This window comes from Centruroides vittatus, unplaced genomic scaffold (assembly GCF_030686945.1).
Source record: "Centruroides vittatus isolate TY-2023 unplaced genomic scaffold, ASM3068694v2 scaffold_149, whole genome shotgun sequence".
NCBI classification, from domain to species: domain Eukaryota; kingdom Metazoa; phylum Arthropoda; class Arachnida; order Scorpiones; family Buthidae; genus Centruroides; species Centruroides vittatus.
In genome coordinates, this window is record NW_027122681.1 from 2288383 (window position 1) to 2306304 (window position 17922).

General features: G+C 38.3%; 1 protein-coding gene across 1 annotated transcript; it reads left to right on the plus strand.

The window, feature by feature from the left end:
• The first annotated feature begins 10329 nt into the window (after nucleotides 1–10329).
• On the plus strand, nucleotides 10330–17475 carry Gos28 (golgi SNAP receptor complex member Gos28). The gene is made up of 8 exons (XM_067285001.1): nucleotides 10330–10379; nucleotides 13002–13107; nucleotides 16444–16531; nucleotides 16598–16797; nucleotides 16898–16966; nucleotides 17033–17062; nucleotides 17126–17208; nucleotides 17273–17475. The coding sequence occupies exons 1-8, from the start codon at nucleotides 10331–10333 to the stop codon at nucleotides 17395–17397; spliced, it is 750 nt and encodes a 249-aa protein (XP_067141102.1). The 5' UTR covers nucleotide 10330; the 3' UTR covers nucleotides 17398–17475.
• The last annotated feature ends 447 nt before the right edge of the window (nucleotides 17476–17922 follow it).

The following is a 17922-nucleotide window of genomic DNA, read 5'->3' on the forward strand; positions in this document are numbered from 1 at the left end:
AAGTGTAACTTACCTTATGTTCTATCAAAAATATACAAAAATCTAATTGTTATTATGAAATTCATAAAATGAATAAAACAAAAATGTTTAATTGTTCATTTCTCTTCTTATTGTAAACCTAAAATTAGGAACATGAGAAGATTCTAAGAATTGAGCCTCAAAATGAAAGGGAAAAAAACAACAGAAAACATTGAGTCAACTGTTTCTGGATCAATGAAAGTCACAAATATATTCAGAAAACAAAGTCCTGACATAAGATTAGTTACTGTAGCTGTGGCAGCAAATTCAAATTTGCAAATGGATCAAAATCACATGATGCCCCTCCCCTGCTCTTGAATTCTGATTTTCAAAAGCTGATGAAATCGTTAATCCTGATGGCCAGAGAGCCAAGCAGTTAGGGTGGTAGCTGGTAGCCTACCACTCTGGGGAACCAGGATCAAATCTGTACGATCTAAAAACCTTATACCCCGTTCGCACCGAGCATTTCAATCTAGATTGTGACCAAGGTCAGCGACTATATGCCTTGGTGCAACACCCTCGACCGTTTCAATCTCGACTGAAACGACGTTCAATCGCGATTGACTGGAGAGAGTTCTTGAAACTAGATCCAGTCATAAGAGAGATCCCACAATCCCACGCGCGCAAGAAAATACAAGATGGCTATAGAACACGTGTCGGGCTATCGGCAAAGAAATAAAAAAGATGTTGGGAGAGATGATGACATCTGTCTATTATTAGATATATGGCAAGAAAAAGTATTTATTTCTAATCAAAACTTCCATTTTGTGTGTTGGTGTTTGTGACTTACCGAGTAGTTATGCCAGTTTTATCATCGCTTACAATAGCCGGGTTATTCTCAAGCGAGTTACCTGTGCGAACGGCACGACGTTCGACTGGCGACAGTCACAATCCAGATTGTAGGCAAATCGAGATCGAAGTGAGTCGTGGATTGTGTGCGAACGTAGTATTAGGAATTTTTCAGGTGGTGGCCCTTCCCTCGCCATCCGGCTACTTCATTTTTGACCTGGCTGAATCCATAATGGGATTGCTAAAAGGCCCTCTTAGAGTTTTAAAAAAGCCAGGTAACCCTGATCAGCAGTAATTTTATGATTTGTCCATGCGTTTTATTTTGTGCCATTCTGACCGATAGAGTATAGTTTGCTGCGAAAATTTAGAATAATAACTTGAAGAAATGCTTGGTACAACGGTCCTATCAATTGGAAGGGCTGTTTGAATGCAATGTGACATAAACAGATTGCATTTTTAATGATTTCCCATATGCCTCTATTCAACTGCTAACATGAAAAGCAAAAGAAATGGCTGTACCTAACCGGCCTCAATAGCCGTATAGTTTCCTATCTGCAGATCGCATTGATCCTTATTTTAAATTGAAATTGGCTAATGATGATAGAGGTTCGAGCGAATATTATGGTCAGAAAATCAAGAAGCACCACGTTGCTGCAATGCGTATACATTATTAATGGAAGAAAAACTAGGCAATTGACAGGGTAAATTATTGAAGAGAAATGTTAGAGGAGGTTGGCTACAATTATTTTGTCTCTACAAATTAACTCGAATTTAAGATCTTGCGTGCGGAAAAATGACGTCTTTTTGGCGTTATGGGCAAATTCAAAATCTCAGACAACTTCCAGTTGCTGCCAGAAAGTTGTAAACGTCTTTTCCTGTGCTCAGCACGCCAGCAAACAAGATGGCAGCCAGCACGAGACTCGTAAGAGCTCTTTTTGCATTGACAATTTTGAAGTTTGTTTATTTTTCTGATGAATGTACGCTGAATGATTAAGATCAGGTTAGTACATTAATGGATGGACGTAAATATACTGGTATATTTTAACCACATGGAGACCGGATGGCCGAAGCATTGAGGCATTAGCCTCTGCTCTGGAGGACCCGAGATCGATCCGGATGGTCAATAAACCCCAAGAATTTTTTTGAGGCCTCATCACCTTTATTCCAAGCTTGATTGTGGGCTTGAAATAAAGGTTTTCTTAGTGCTCACAGAACGGAGAGTTTTGGGAATGGCTGGTTCTTTCCATAAAACAGCATCCCCTGGGCTACAATCTCTAGATGAAGATTTATCAATAGCCACCCATTATCTATGGTATATAACAGTGGCATGCCGTCATTGGAAGCGGTGGGAGCGCCGCTTCCACCTTCCGATGACATTCCCTTGTACAAGGTGCATCTGAAAAGTTCGGTGAATGGTCCCATAGTTGAACAACCGTGCCGGTTAGGATGTTACACTCATGCAGACATAGTGAGAGACTTGCCAACTAGTGCCCCCTAGCGTCGAAATCACGACAGTTAAACAGAAGTGCACGCAGCAAACAATGCAACGCAATCAGTGTGAGAAGGAGTGTCACTGCGAAATGGAGCAACGCGTGAACATTACGACACTTCCTCGCTACACGACCAGGTGACAGTTCAACACACTCCATATTCTCCAGATCTGGCACCTGCAGATTTCTTCTTGTTCCCGCCTGAAAGGCCTACGCTTTTCCAACATTGCGCAGATCCAACAACGTGTGACAATGGTGCTTCGTGCAATACCGAAAGAAGTGTTTGCTCACAGCTTCCAGGCAGCTGTACAACCGATGTCAAATGTGTGTTGTTGCTTAATGCCAGTAAAGGTATTTTGTTTGTATCTCTTGTTTCCTTTATTTTATGAGACCATTCATTGAACTTTTCAGACACACCTTTGATTTTCTAAAATATAAATTTTTATATTTTAACGTACTTTGAATTAATTAAAATTAATATTTTATTATAACTGCATTATGTATTCTTATTACAAATTTCTATACTGCATGTGAAAAAAACGATAAGATTGCTATTGTATATTCGAAATATCAGTGGCGGTTACGTAGCGAATCGCAATATTTATATTCGTGTCCGGACTATATTGACAAGTAACTCTTAAACATAAAAACATATTGTAATTAATGTCGATCCGAACAAAGACGTACTAAAAAATTTATATGATTTAATATCATTAATTTTTACGGTACCATCTTACCAGTGCGTCTGCTGAGCGCAGTTTTTCGACACGGAGCGAATTCATACATTGTTCAGGAACACTCACTCGGTCGGCGGAAAAAATTTGTCGGTCTTATGCCGTTTTTTTCCTCGGATATATAACACTTTCTTTTATTATCAGAGAGCCCCAGCACCGCTAGGCATTACCAGGGTAAAATACAGAATAAAATCAAGACAATTTTACAAGGGATACAGCATGCATGAATTCGCGAGTTACAAAATTAGAGCCGACAATTAAAGTTTATTGTGGATAATGGAACATGTAGTGCTACGCAACTATGTATTATTGTTATTATTATTATTATTAATTATTTTCTCGGTTTCCTTTTTGTATGTATCGGGTTTTCTTGGTTTGTACCGTGTCGCGTGGAATTTTCTTATGATGTCACCTTAGGATACGTGAGAAGCTTTCTGATTGGTCCAGAGTGGGACAATAAGTGAAGCGGACTTCCGGAGAGCGGGAAATATAAATTGAGGGACTCTCACGATTGAGGACACTTTTTGGCTGCTTTTGGATTCGTCGAGGAAGGTTGCCGAGGAAGGGTCAGCAAGGACGTCGGAGTTAGACCGGGAGAACAGGAGTCTAGAAAGGGCGACCACTTTCAGTCGGGAAGCACAATCCGTTTCCATCGTAGTGTAATTGAGAAGTATCAACGAGGGACGTACTTCTGGTGACGTAAATTACGTTCAGGTATCGGAAAGAACTATTAGTTTTGTGAATTAACGTAAAGAAAAGGAACGCTTGGAACTCGAGATCGTGTTGCATTTACTTAACATAATACCGTGATTCGTCGAAGGCTAATATATGCAATTATTGTATAGAAGGAAAATGTGTATGTATATATGTATATAGAGTATTGTAAATTTCGTTAGTTTTAAGTCGTGTATCGTGTAAACTTGAGGGTTAGGAAGCATCTCGCGGTTATTGTACTGTTAGAATAAATTACTGTTGTTTCGCCAAATTCGTGCACGTGTAATTGGTCATTACTTGAGTCCTTAACATACATCCTTATTACATCCGTGGACTTAGATCCATCGGATAATCAACATTGGCGTCCGCGACAGGATATTGATCGGGTTGTTTGTTGTAAAAGGACCGACCAAACGTGCATCTTGTATTAACCCCTCATCCTACTGCCGCTTATATCTGTAATTATAGCCATTGGAATTGTAAATTATATTATTGTAAAACCAAAAGGTTTCGGTAAACTATGGATGAACAAATTACCAGCGGATCTTCAGGGGCAGGGGAATTGGGCAATGTGCCTATTGTAACGGGATTTATGGGCATGATCCCATGTTTTTCGAACCTGCCCGGAGATATTTTAGATGTGAGTAGGTTTTTCCAAACCGTCGAGAACGTCGCGTCGTTGGCAAGCTGGGATGAGACTGTGAAGGTCACCGTAGTTCAAGCCCGCCTAAAAGGTGAGCCCTTGTCTTTATTTTTCGATTTAAGGGACCAGGGCGTCATGAGCTATGATGAAATAAGGAGGGCTCTTATAAAGTGCTTTGGTCGTAAAGAAAAAGAACAGGACCCGTTTGATCAGGTATTAAAGATCTCCCAGAGAAGAGGGGAGAGGGTTTGCGAATACGGGATTAGGATTAAGTCGTTGTTTTCACGAGCGGTGACGCGCAATTCTAATTTAGCGACGCTTCGCGACAATGCTGTTAAGGAATGCTTTATAAAAGGACTACTAGCGGAGATTAGGAGGCAGGTGATGCAGAGGCGGCCGGACACCTTGGATGAGGCGATAGTAAAGGCCGAAGAAGAAGAGGAAATCGAATCGGCCTGCAACAAACGAGGTGGGATAAGTGAGGTATGCGCAAATGTTGAGCATGAAAGGGGGTTGGAGAGAAGGGAAGTACAATTGGGTAAGCGTGTAGAGGAGTTGGAGACTCAAATAAGGAGTTTGACCGAGTCCATGGCATCTTTACTCGAGCACATGAAGGGGAACAATAACCGCGAGAGGTGGGGAAAAGAGCGCCGTTGTTACACGTGTGGTGAAATAGGCCATATTTCGAGAAAATGCAACAAGAGAAGAGGTTTAAACTAGTCAGAGGTCATTTGAAAGGTCAGGCGAATGACCGGTTAGTTAAATTAGAACTGACCAGAAAGATCCACTTGTCAGACCGGGGGTTACCGATTGTAAGAGGTGTAATCCTAGGACGTGAAATTGCTGGTCTAGTAGATACAGGTGCAGAAAGGACCGTAATTAAGAATGAATTGACTGAATATATCAGGCGTGAAAATAGGAATTGGGTGGTCCCAAACAATTCATGTATTAGTGGGATGTCGGGAGCACTCATAAACAGTGATGAGGCCGTAGCAATCGAGTGCTGTTTCCACGATGGGAAAAAGGTATGCACGACAACACCAAGTGTTGGGTTTCCTGAAAGGGCAGGTTACGAGATGATCATCGGGATGGACATTATTTGCCAGCACCCTGGGCTGTTGGTGGGGATCGAATCAGTGGTTAAGGCAGATAAGCAAGGTCGTGAAGGGAGATTTTGTATTAATATAAATAGTGAGGTAGGGGTGGCAGAGGTAGAAAGAGAGGTGTGGAGATTGGATCACCTAGATGAACCGGTTAAGAGGAAAATAATAAATATTTTGAGAAAGTATCCGGACGCTATTGCTAGCGAAATTGCCGAGTTATCTGGCACTAGCAGACATATGCACTCTGTTAGCCTGACGTCGGAACGTCCGGTCAACGTTAGACAGTACCGAATTCCGTACAGTTACTTACCTGGCCTTAAGAAGCAAGTTAGTGAGCTGATAAAAGCAGGTATATGTGAGGAGAGCTCATCGGAGTGGAACTCTCCTATACATGTTGTTCCTAAAAGCTCTGGTGAGATTCGTATCACTTTGGACCTGCGAAAAATTAATGATATAACAGAACCCCAAATATTCCCGATGGCTCGAATAGACGACATCTTATCCCAACTTAATGGGAACAGATATTTCTCGGTATTGGACTTAAAAGCAGGGTATTTCCAGATTCCTCTAGATCCCAAGGTAAGACACATATTTGCGTTCTCCACACCATGGGGAAAATACCAACTTTGTAGGATGCCTCAGGGTGGGAAGAATAGTGGGAGGTTTTTCCAATACATTATGACGAAGATCTTAGCAAAATTTGTCGGAAATAGCTGCTTTGTGTTTCAAGATGATATTGTATTATTTTCACAAAGTTTGGAGGATCATCTTGAGCTTGTCGATCGAGTAATTAGTACATTAAGGGATGAGGGCCTAAAATTAAATCCGAGTAAATGCCAAATATTAGCAAAGGAGGTGAGATATTTAGGACATATTATTAATAGCGAGGGTGTGCGACCTGATCCCAACAATGTTGAGTCGATCAAGAAAGTGGAAACACCTCGTAGTGTAAAAGAGGTCCGCAGTTTTCTCGGTGTGGTTGGATTTTTTCGGAATTTTATCCCGTCGTTTTCCGATATCGCTGCTCCATTAACAGAACTCACCAAGAAAGGGAAGAGATTTTTATGGAGCCCAGAATGTCAGAGAGGTTTTGAAAAGTTAAAAGAGGCAATAGCAAGCCCACCAATTCTAGCTCACCCGGATTTTGATAGACCATTCTATTTGCACACTGACGCATCTGACAACGCGGCAGCTGCGGTGCTCGAACAACGGCACGAAAAGGGACTGGCTCCGATAGGCTATTTTAGTAGGAGATTTCAAGGGGCAGAAATCAATTATTCCACAATTGAGAAAGAATGTCTAGCAATTATTTTAGCCTTAAGACACTTCAAGTTTTTAATTCTAGGCCAAAAAACGATAATACTCTCTGACCACAAACCCCTTGTGTTCCTTAGCAACATTCAAAATGGGAGCAAGCGTCTGACTCGTTGGATAATGGAGATTATGGACTACCATATAGAAGTCCAACATGTGAAAGGCGTTGACAATAAAGTAGCGGACTTCCTTTCGAGGAACGTTAACGGGGTTCATCACTTCGATGTTGAATCTACAAGGGCTGTAATCCCTAATAGATACGAGATTGGTTTATCACAGGATCGCGATGAAACTTTTGGCCCCATAAAAAGGGATTTACTGAGAAGCCCCGGGAATAGAAATATTGGGAGCTATATGCACCAGTATGTAGTAATAAGCGAATGCCTGTATAGAAGAAGCCTCTTGAAGTCCCGTGACAAGTATGTTAGCCAATTATGCGTAGGGGAGGATCTTGCTAGGGAAGTGATTAAGGCTGTTCACGAAAACAATCTGTCGGGGCATTGGGGCGTGCGAAAAACTATAATTAACATTGAGAAACACTATTATATTCGGAATTTGAGGGAGAAGGTCGAAGGTGTCATTAAGACGTGTGAAAGGTGCCAGAGGCATAATGTACACAAAGGAAAGGCTCCTTTCCAAGAAAACGAGACGGCTGAGGCACCTTTCCAAAAGATTGCTGTGGATATAGTAGGACCTATCCGCACATCGAGCAGCGGTAACCGATTCATCCTTGTAATAGTAGATATTTTCACTCGTTTCGTCGAAGCACACCCTTTGAAGGACCAAACTGCATGGTCTGTGAGTAATACAATATTTAATGAAATCGTTTGTAGGTACGGTGCCCCAGAAGTAATTATTTCCGATAGAGGTACCAACTTTCTATCATCTTTATTCTCGGACTGTTGCAAGTGGTTAGGAATTAGGAGGAACATTACTACCGCTTATCGACCTTGTGCGAATGGCACGTGCGAACGGGTGAACAGATCGTTAGTCGAAATGATAACTAAATCCTCTGACGATGGGAGAGTCGAATGGGATGAAATGATACCTTCTGCATGTTTTGCCTATAACAATTCGCACCACACTGCCATAAATGAGTCACCTGCCTTCCTCTTGTATGGTGTTGATCCCCGTACCCCTAATATCGAATACCTGCCTGATGATATGTCTACCGATGAGCGTAGGGCATTCCTGGTCACGAAACTCCGTGCATTACGGGAAAATGCGAGTATCCATGCGCGAAATTACAACAAGAAAGGAAGGGATTATCGAAGCAAAGGGAGAACATTAGTAAGTTTTTCGGAAGGGCAGAGGGTTTGGGTGAGAAAGAAAGGTGTTAAAGGGAATAAGTTTTCTTATAATTATAAAGGACCCTTTCGGATCACCAAGGTGATAAACCCAACTACGTATCGTGTGGAGGGTTGCAATATGAAGGATCAGGAGACTGTCCATGTCGATCGCCTAAAACCTTGCTATGGCTATCCGATTTGTAATAAGAAAAAAAAGAGGGAGGATAGAGGAATTGTACTGGAGGATGATGATGAAGTCCTGGATGATCGGTTGGTGAGGAGACGTGGGGTGGTCACTAACACGCAAGGTGTTGACACAAGTGGTGTGCAGAAGTGCACTGACCTTGAGGTGCGTAAGAAACCTTATAACCTACGTGAACGCAAAATTGATTTCCGTAGTTTGCACTACGGGAAGTGAGTCGCTTGGGGGGGGAGATATGTAGTGCTACGCAACTATGTATTATTGTTATTATTATTATTATTAATTATTTTCTCGGTTTCCTTTTTGTATGTATCGGGTTTTCTTGGTTTGTACCGTGTCGCGTGGAATTTTCTTATGATGTCACCTTAGGATACGTGAGAAGCTTTCTGATTGGTCCAGAGTGGGACAATAAGTGAAGCGGACTTCCGGAGAGCGGGAAATATAAATTGAGGGACTCTCACGATTGAGGACACTTTTTGGCTGCTTTTGGATTCGTCGAGGAAGGTTGCCGAGGAAGGGTCAGCAAGGACGTCGGAGTTAGACCGGGAGAACAGGAGTCTAGAAAGGGCGACCACTTTCAGTCGGGAAGCACAATCCGTTTCCATCGTAGTGTAATTGAGAAGTATCAACGAGGGACGTACTTCTGGTGACGTAAATTACGTTCAGGTATCGGAAAGAACTATTAGTTTTGTGAATTAACGTAAAGAAAAGGAACGCTTGGAACTCGAGATCGTGTTGCATTTACTTAACATAATACCGTGATTCGTCGAAGGCTAATATATGCAATTATTGTATAGAAGGAAAATGTGTATGTATATATGTATATAGAGTATTGTAAATTTCGTTAGTTTTAAGTCGTGTATCGTGTAAACTTGAGGGTTAGGAAGCATCTCGCGGTTATTGTACTGTTAGAATAAATTACTGTTGTTTCGCCAAATTCGTGCACGTGTAATTGGTCATTACTTGAGTCCTTAACATACATCCTTATTACAATTAGAGCCGACAATTAAAGTTTATTGTGGATAATGGAACAATAGACGTAACCTCAGGGCTAGGAATACAGTTTGTATCCTAGGAAGAACACACAAGGTATAGTTTATACCGACAATTATAGTATACCGGAAAAATTGAGACAAAAGGATATTTACTGAACAGGAAATACAGGTTATAATTTAGGAAGATGATGTATGGTATAAGATTAAAACCGACAGATGTAGTTTACGGGAAAAAAAAGAGGCGAATTGGGTATTTACAGAGCAGGGGATACAATTCGTATCCTAGAGGGAAAGTACATTGTAAATAACACAAAGACGATACAAATAATTGTGAGCGGGTATTACCAGAAAACCATCTACAATAACGATGATAACCACAGTACAAGAAAGTACATTATGAAACTGAGAGACGAGCTTCGAGTAGCATGAAGAGCAGAAGGTATAGGTACTGTACTTGGTTTTACTCGATTACGACAACGCAACACGTGGGCGATCTGCCGAGGGGGAAGGTCCCGGGAAGTCTTTTATGGGAAACTGACCTCTATTTAGGTGTTACTAACGTGAAATCCCAGAAAACTCCACGTGGCAGCTAGTTGGCGAGGGTCGAATCTACAATTACCAGTGTTCGGTGATTTTATACACTCGGCTACTGGTTAACTGTTTGGCCTTACGTGAGAGCGGGGAAATAATGCCATCCGGGAGGTCTTTTAAGGGTAACTGGCCTCTATTCAGGCGTTACAGACGTGGAGAAAACCCGGAAAACTCCATGTGGCCAGCCCGTCCTAGGGAGACGCGAACCCACGACCGAAATCCCAGTGTTCAGGGAACGGAAACGCTCGGACTATCTTAACAAGCGCGACACGTTTCCACGTAGCCACTTTGCATAAATTAAATTAATGAATAAAATTATTATTTATTAATCTTATTTTGTATTAATAATACATCGATTAAAAGTTAAATTAAAAATTTATTAATTTCAGCAATTATTTAAACCATTTATTTTATGACGATTTTCCGCTTTTGTTCAACGTAACCGGAAATGAGTAATACTGACTTGCCCAAGATGGCGAGCTCTCATCAGTGGGAAGGTAAATCTCAACATTTTCGATATTTAACGTTTTAATTTACACAAATTTTCATTACGAATCGACTAATAATTGCTTCGGGCGTATATAACAAGGATGAATACGAATATTTTTCACTCGATTAATTGTTGTTGACAATTTACTGCTGGATGGCGCTCATTGCGCCATCAACTGTCAGCGGCGCAATAAGTGTCAAACAGATACAATGTAGCTATAGATGAGGGAGTTGAGAGTTTCTCACAGCTGTAAACCATTCTCACAGTTGTAAAAAAGTCAAAGAAACGTGGATCTGCACGTGACTACCTCACAAATTTAATCATATTTAATAATTTAACATCATGCAAACATTTTACATTAGGGAATGTCCACAAACAACATAGACAACCCTACTCTTCCCTACCAACCTCACTTATTCTTATTGTAACTTATCCGTATTCGGTAAGGATGATCTTTACTTCAGTTCCGAATCCTTTTGTCCTTAGTAGTAAAATATGACCTTCCTAAGAGCAAAATGGATAGGAAAAAACAAAAATACAGTCGTGTATTGTTGTTAGTGTGTCAGGTTACCTAAGTCGTGTCTGCCAATCCAGCCAAATGCAAATTTCTTGCAGAAACGACATCGTCGGATTAAAGTTTTTTGGTAGGCTGACTCTGTCCCATTTTAGCTTACTTCGGTTTCTTCAAACCAGTCTAACTGCAATAAACACTTTACTAGTGTATATAACCTAGTGTCTCTTCACTATATCTTAGAGAACCTTATGAAATGAGCTTTTCTGGAAAGTGTCGTAAGTAGCATTGTTGCAATTGTACCGATTCGATTCTGGAATTGATTCTTTCTTAGAATGAAGGAACCATTATACTCAGTCGTATTGAATGACCCCGAAGTGTCTGAAATGTTAGGCATTTGGGAGACAGAAATAATTAAAGAAACGATCAAACTTTTAAAATCCTCGGAATACACGGCTGGAGAACTAAGTGGTGAAACTTGTGTCTCCATTTCTAAAATTATTCCAACGATGAGTTAGTGTGTAAAGCAAATTAAAACAGACGACAACGATAACTGCAAAAGATATTCATTTCAATAATATAAATAAAAGATTTGGTTCTGTCTTCCCATTGCTTTTGTCACACTTAATCATAGATTCAAAAGTTTTGGTTAATGACCAAAAGCTTTTGGCAAAGCCATCTCAAACCTAAGAGGGACCACACACACTGACACTTCATAGTGACTCGGATGAGACTAGGGCCTAAAAGAAGGTAGCTCTTTCAAGTTTTGAAGCGACAATTGTACAAAGAACTACCGGTGATGGATTGCACGAACACTTTGCCAGTCCGGTGGCAGTGTTGTCTTCAAATCCATTGGAACTCTGATCTGAGATGAGGAAAGTCTTCCCTGGATTGTACAAGCAAGCACAAAAACATTTAGTCATAATTGTAATCTCTATATCCACAAAAAGACTATTTTCAAAAGTAGGTAATGTCTTGGATAAAAATAGAAATAGGTTATTGGGAAAGTGATACGAAAGGCTTTTTATCGGCAATACTGCGAGAACTGATCTTAACTTTATTACAATTTCTATCTGAGAGTTGTTTCAATTCTGGAATCAGTTCTTCCACAGAATTGCAACATCTCTAGTCACAAGATGTTCCTTAAAAACATTTTGCCTGCAGTGCATTAAATGGAGAGCCACCACTCTGGACCCTGATTACCATTGCTCTTCCTTTGGAAAGCCAAAAGGTAACTCTTGGAGTGAGTCTTGTGGCTACCACTGTATCGGGTTTAGTCTGTCATGTAGCCTTGTCTCCTCTTAAGAATTTGATCTGAGTTAATGAAAATTATAAGAAATAAAAGAACTGGTATTTGGAGTTTGGTTTCCTTAGACCATATGGTTTCAGGAGTAGGAATCACTTGTTTACAATTTGGAGTCATTAGGATAGGGCAAGTTTTGATAAAGATGTAATAAATCTATGCAGATGATATCTACAATTAAAGATATTTATACAACTCTAATAGTCATTTTTAATTAATGAGCACTAATTCTCAACCTACTGTACTACTGTACTTGTACTTCTTGATGCATTGAAAACAAAAAGCATCGTGGACACTTCTCTAGGTTACAAAAGTGAATAGGTGGATCATAACAAGACCCTCCTCAATTAGAAAATCCTAGTTTAGACCAAACGTTAGATGTCGTGGTGTATAATGATCGACATCAAAAAAGCTCGGTAGCTACTATTGATGATTCTAAGGCTCTTTGTATGTATTCAAGTCCTGGTAATCACAATCTTAAGTTACAGTTTAGGATAGGTACCATACAATATAATTGGCTAAGTTACTGCAATCATCCAACAGATACAGAAGAGTGGGTATTACATTCAGGACCTGTTAAGGTGAGCGTGGGGCAAAACGGTGCTCGGTCACTTATGCTAATCAAGCCTAATAAAGAAATAAATTCGATTATAAAAAAAATAAAAAGTTATATTTAACAAATACATTTTTATCTCAAATAAAACTAGCAATTGGGACAAACTATCCATCACTTTCTAGCAGACAATAGACCATAGATAACATCTATCTAAATCCAGTTTTAAGATGAATAATTTAACATATTTTTTCTTAAACAGATTTAAGAAGGCAGGCAAGAAATTTAGAGAATGAAATCGATCTGAAATTAGTTTCATTTAGTAAATTGGGTACGACATATGGATCGCACGATTTGACTTCGGAAAAGTAAGTATTTACACATAAAGAATCAGAATTATTATAGATATTTAACAATAATACATTTCAGAGAAATTCTATTGCTAATTTGGAAACTAGCTGATAAAGTACAGTCGGTAAAAACTGAAATGCAAATGTTTAATTTGCCGAGTATAGTGACTAAGTTAGTAGTAATGCATATTATTAATTTGAGACATCGGATACATGCTTAGAACTAATAATTGCAAAAGTTGATTTTGTCAAACATCACGTGTCCATTATCTAATATCAGTTATTTAGTAAAATTGATAAGTTAGACCATGTTAATGCTGATGAAAACCACGGCTGCCAAACGATAATGATGGCGTGTCTTTTGTCGTATTTGTTCGTTGCCAAAGCATTCGCACTGTTTGTTAGTTTTCACGTGCAGTTTACATTAGACTTAGCATTATTCTGTGGATTTCTGCATTTTTGGACCAGATCGATTTGTTTTAAAAATGGATGTGTGGAATAAAATGTTATGTCTTCGATATTGATGAGCCAAAGTGTTTCTATGGCACGTGAAATTAGCCATTCCTCCATCTTGTTCAAAGAGAATTGTGGAAAGTTAACATCGATTGGCCGGTACCATTACAACGATGACAAGTGTCGAATCTTGGCTAACTTTCGAATGTCGAACAAGATGATAATCGGAGATAAATGATAAGATGTTCGTTTTATCATTTATCACACCATTGTTGGCAGTGTGAACCAATCCAGAATGGGGTCAACTAGACAGCCTGCAGGTCAACTCTGATTCCTAATGTATGTAATGTGGCCCATGATCATTTTCAAAATATTTTTCTGGCCGTTTATTACATATATTTGTATAATTAGGTTTATTGTAACTTTTCCTTTCTTTTTAAAAACATGCTCTTATTTATTCTTTCGTTTACCAGAAGCTAATTCATCAAATAAATAGGAAAACTTAGAGATTATCCTCCATCTTGATCATCTCCAGAAATAGAAGCTTCAGGATTTAATTCTTCTTGAGATTTTGAATTATCATCATCATCTAAGCTATTGATTGTACATCTTTTTATTTCTTCTACCGTATCTTTTTTCTTTTGAAATTTCATTTTGAATCTTGGATCTAATAAAGATGACAAGCATAAAGACTTGTTTTATATATATGCTGAAAATCTTTTTAATTGAATTTTCTAGTCCTATTGTGGTACTAATGCCACTAAAGGAACTATTGCCCTTTGCTTTTGATAATAAGAATAATTTCAGGCTCTCTATCGTGTGAATTATTGAAGATGAGGTGGTTTCTCGGTTGCTGGCTTCCACAGTAATTTCTTCGAATGGTTTTAAAAGTAGAACAATTTTTTAGTCAGAGACCACTGATACATGCTCAACGTAGGAATTTTGTTATCTATAGCACACATCGCAAAGGCTTTCTGCTGTACCAAGTTTATTTGCAGCTTGTAGTATGTAGAATTCCAGCAAGTAGGAACATCCTGAATTTGTGTTTCTGCAAACCTAACTTGTCTTGCAAATCTTCCAATTTGCTTACAGCTACAGCAGAATGATTAAAATGTGTGTCAATATTTCTATTAACTGTGATTACAGTTTTCACATCTTGTTGAGAAAATATGCATTTGTTTAGTGTCAGCTGCACTGTATGTGTAAAGCATGATAATGCCTCTAAAGGGAAATCCTTTGAGCAATAACTGGCCTGGCCTTGAGGAAATTCAGAATTTCCTATTGTCCACACACGAGGAGGAAAATCTCTCAGTCAGTCAGTCGACCATGGCATCCGATGAGACATACTGGTTGTTCTTGGATGTTTATTGGCAACAAATTGTATTAAAACTCGCGGGAAAAAACATGTGCGTAGAGGTCTGTGCGTAAAGAGTAGTAGTAGTGGTTTGGGTAGCACTGATCACAAAATTAATTTTTTAAGAGAAATCTTGGGCTATAGATTCTGTTAAAAAGCATCAGTTACCAACGAAAGATCAATGACAAGTCGATTTTACTACCAAAAAAATTCACGGGTTAAATTTTATAGACGAAAAACCATCGGATATAACTGGCTGGATCGAACATAGTAATTTACAAAACTTATTAAATTATTTCTCAACGTATAAAGAATTATTTTTATTTAAACGTGGATAGATAAGGGAAAAAAAAATCTTTTTAAAAACTGAAGCTACGGTTATTTCGACATCGAACTTCTTGGATGTCCGAGATCAGATAATACGAAAAAAAATTGTTATTACCACAAATATTTTAAAAAGCATTGTTCTTTTTGCAATATTCTATCTTACGAACAATTCTTAATTGAACAAAAAATAGATATTTTCAAAATCAGTACGTTGTATAGATATTTAGTAAATAAGTAACAAATATAATTTAAATAATTATTATATTAAACTATTTTTATCGTATGAAATTTTATAATAATATAATCATAATATAATTAACTATTAACGCTAGTCGGCCATTTTGCTTATCGATGCATCCTTAATAGAAACGTAAAGTCGTCAAAATCTGAGCAAACTTATTACGTGACCTTATATAAAAACTGGATTCTAACACAATTCCCGACAATTATTTCCGAAACAGTAAATATATCGGCCCGCCGTCCCGAAATGTGAATTTGAGTACGGATCAGATCCTCAGATTTTCGCAGACAATTCGTCCAGATATATTGGGTTCTTTCTTTTTCCATTTGGCCGTCCCGAACTTTATCCATGCTACAGAGCGGTTGTAGATTTAACATACTCTACGTTCCCCCACACTTTATTAATGATTGATATTACCGAGAGATGAAGATTGTTTTCTATGAATGCCAAATTATTGTAATTGTTAATGAAATTTTTATCACTATATCGACCGAATATATTTCTTTCACACCTAAAATATGTTTGTTAAATTTAATTAATTGATAATGTATTAACTGTAATTTACTACTAATTTTTTTCTTGATCACCATTTGTATTCAGGAAAGTCTAGTTTTAAATAAAGATTTTTTTCTCTTCCCCTACAAAATCAAAAACGTTTCCATATTGTTGAGTTGTTTTCATTTTGACAGACATTTTTTACACTTGATTAATTTATTCGCGTGGTTTGCTTGTGTTAACTCGGCAACACTATCGGCATCTGACACGATCAATGGCCGCAAAATGTATTTATAAATCATCGTTGATGAATATAAAAAAAATTACTAGAAATTCGTGACACGACAACACGAGTGTAAATCGGTAATTACATCCAAGATGATAAAGCTAATTTGATTAAAGGTAGACAGTTTTAATATAACCTAGAAATAATCTGGCAGTTTAGGTTTATTAATTATTAAAATTATCGTATTTTAAATTTCAGTTCGGATACAATTCCCTTATTGAGTAACGTAAGCAGCGAACACATGTTTGAGACGATAATGCTCGAAATCGAGCAGCTATTAGCAAAAGTGAGTAATAAAATTTGGGAGTTAAAAATTTGCCATTACATAAGACTATATCATTGTTCCTTTCAGTTGAAGGAAGTGAACGACAAAATGGCTTCGTTTACCCAAGTACAGGGCCTGTCGGTTTCTAGCGCGACCGTTCTCCACACCTTACAACGTCACAGGGAAATACTGCAAGATTACACGTTAGAATTTCAGAAAACTAGTGCGAATATACAAGCACAAAGGCAGCGAGAGGAACTTCTAGGCTCTGTCAACAGAGAGATCAGGTACCGTTTTTTTGATGGTCAGAATATTTGAAGCATTTAAAAAAGTTCAAACTCCAATTCGGTATCGTAAGATTAAGGATCAATTTCTGTTTAATTTCAGTTCGTATAAAAATTCTGGTCTGAATAGAAGGAACGAATTATATATGAAGGAACACGAACACGTAAGGAGGTAAGTCGGATATGCTGTTAAAACAACACAAATTTAACGTGGTTTTAATTCAATTTGCTTTTTTAGTTCGGATCGGATGGTCGACGAACAAATCAGGTAAGCCGTCTCGTTACGAGAACGCGCCAAGAAAAATCAATGATTCTTACGTAAAATTAACAGTATTGCAGTTAAAACTAAAGACGAATTATTGAATCAAAGAATTGCGATGAAGGCCATTCAAACTAAAATGACGACACTGGCTAGTATCCTTTGTACGATTTAAACGGTGAAGGTTTTAAACATTCGTTATTCCTTAACGCGTTCAAGATCGTTTCCCCATGATCAACAGCTTGATGCAACGAATCAACATAAGGAAACGCAGAGATTCCATCATTGTCGGCTGTGTCATAGGAATATGTATTATTTTGATATTGCTGTATATGTTCCACTGAAAGTCGGTGTAAACTATTATAGAAACTTACTTTGTACAGACGAAAGATTAAAATATAATATTTTGCCATTCAGTACAACTGTTTCGTAAGGAAAGAGAATGCATTCAACCATATTTCTTTTTTTTTTTTTATTTGTGCTATATAATAATTTGCACACAGAGTCGATTAGCAACAAGCTACAGACCGTTTTGTCGAGAAGTCGGTGCCGAAGCAATCTCAATCTGTACAAAAAAAATGACATAAAACTGGAAACATTCGATGCCGACGCCCGCTCCGAACGTCGTGGATAAATACAAAATGCATTATCGGTTGACGGCTACATAGAGTTTAAATAATAGAGATACAAAGACAGTTTTTTTTCTTACATCGATTCGGGGTCTGTCGGCGAGCAGACTAAAGTAAAAAAAAACTCAGCTTTCTGACTGTCTAGTGCAAATTTAAATATAAACAATTGTGAAAAATATATATAAATTTGTTGGAATAACAAAAAAATATTTAAAAATATATGTATATATCACTTAAGAT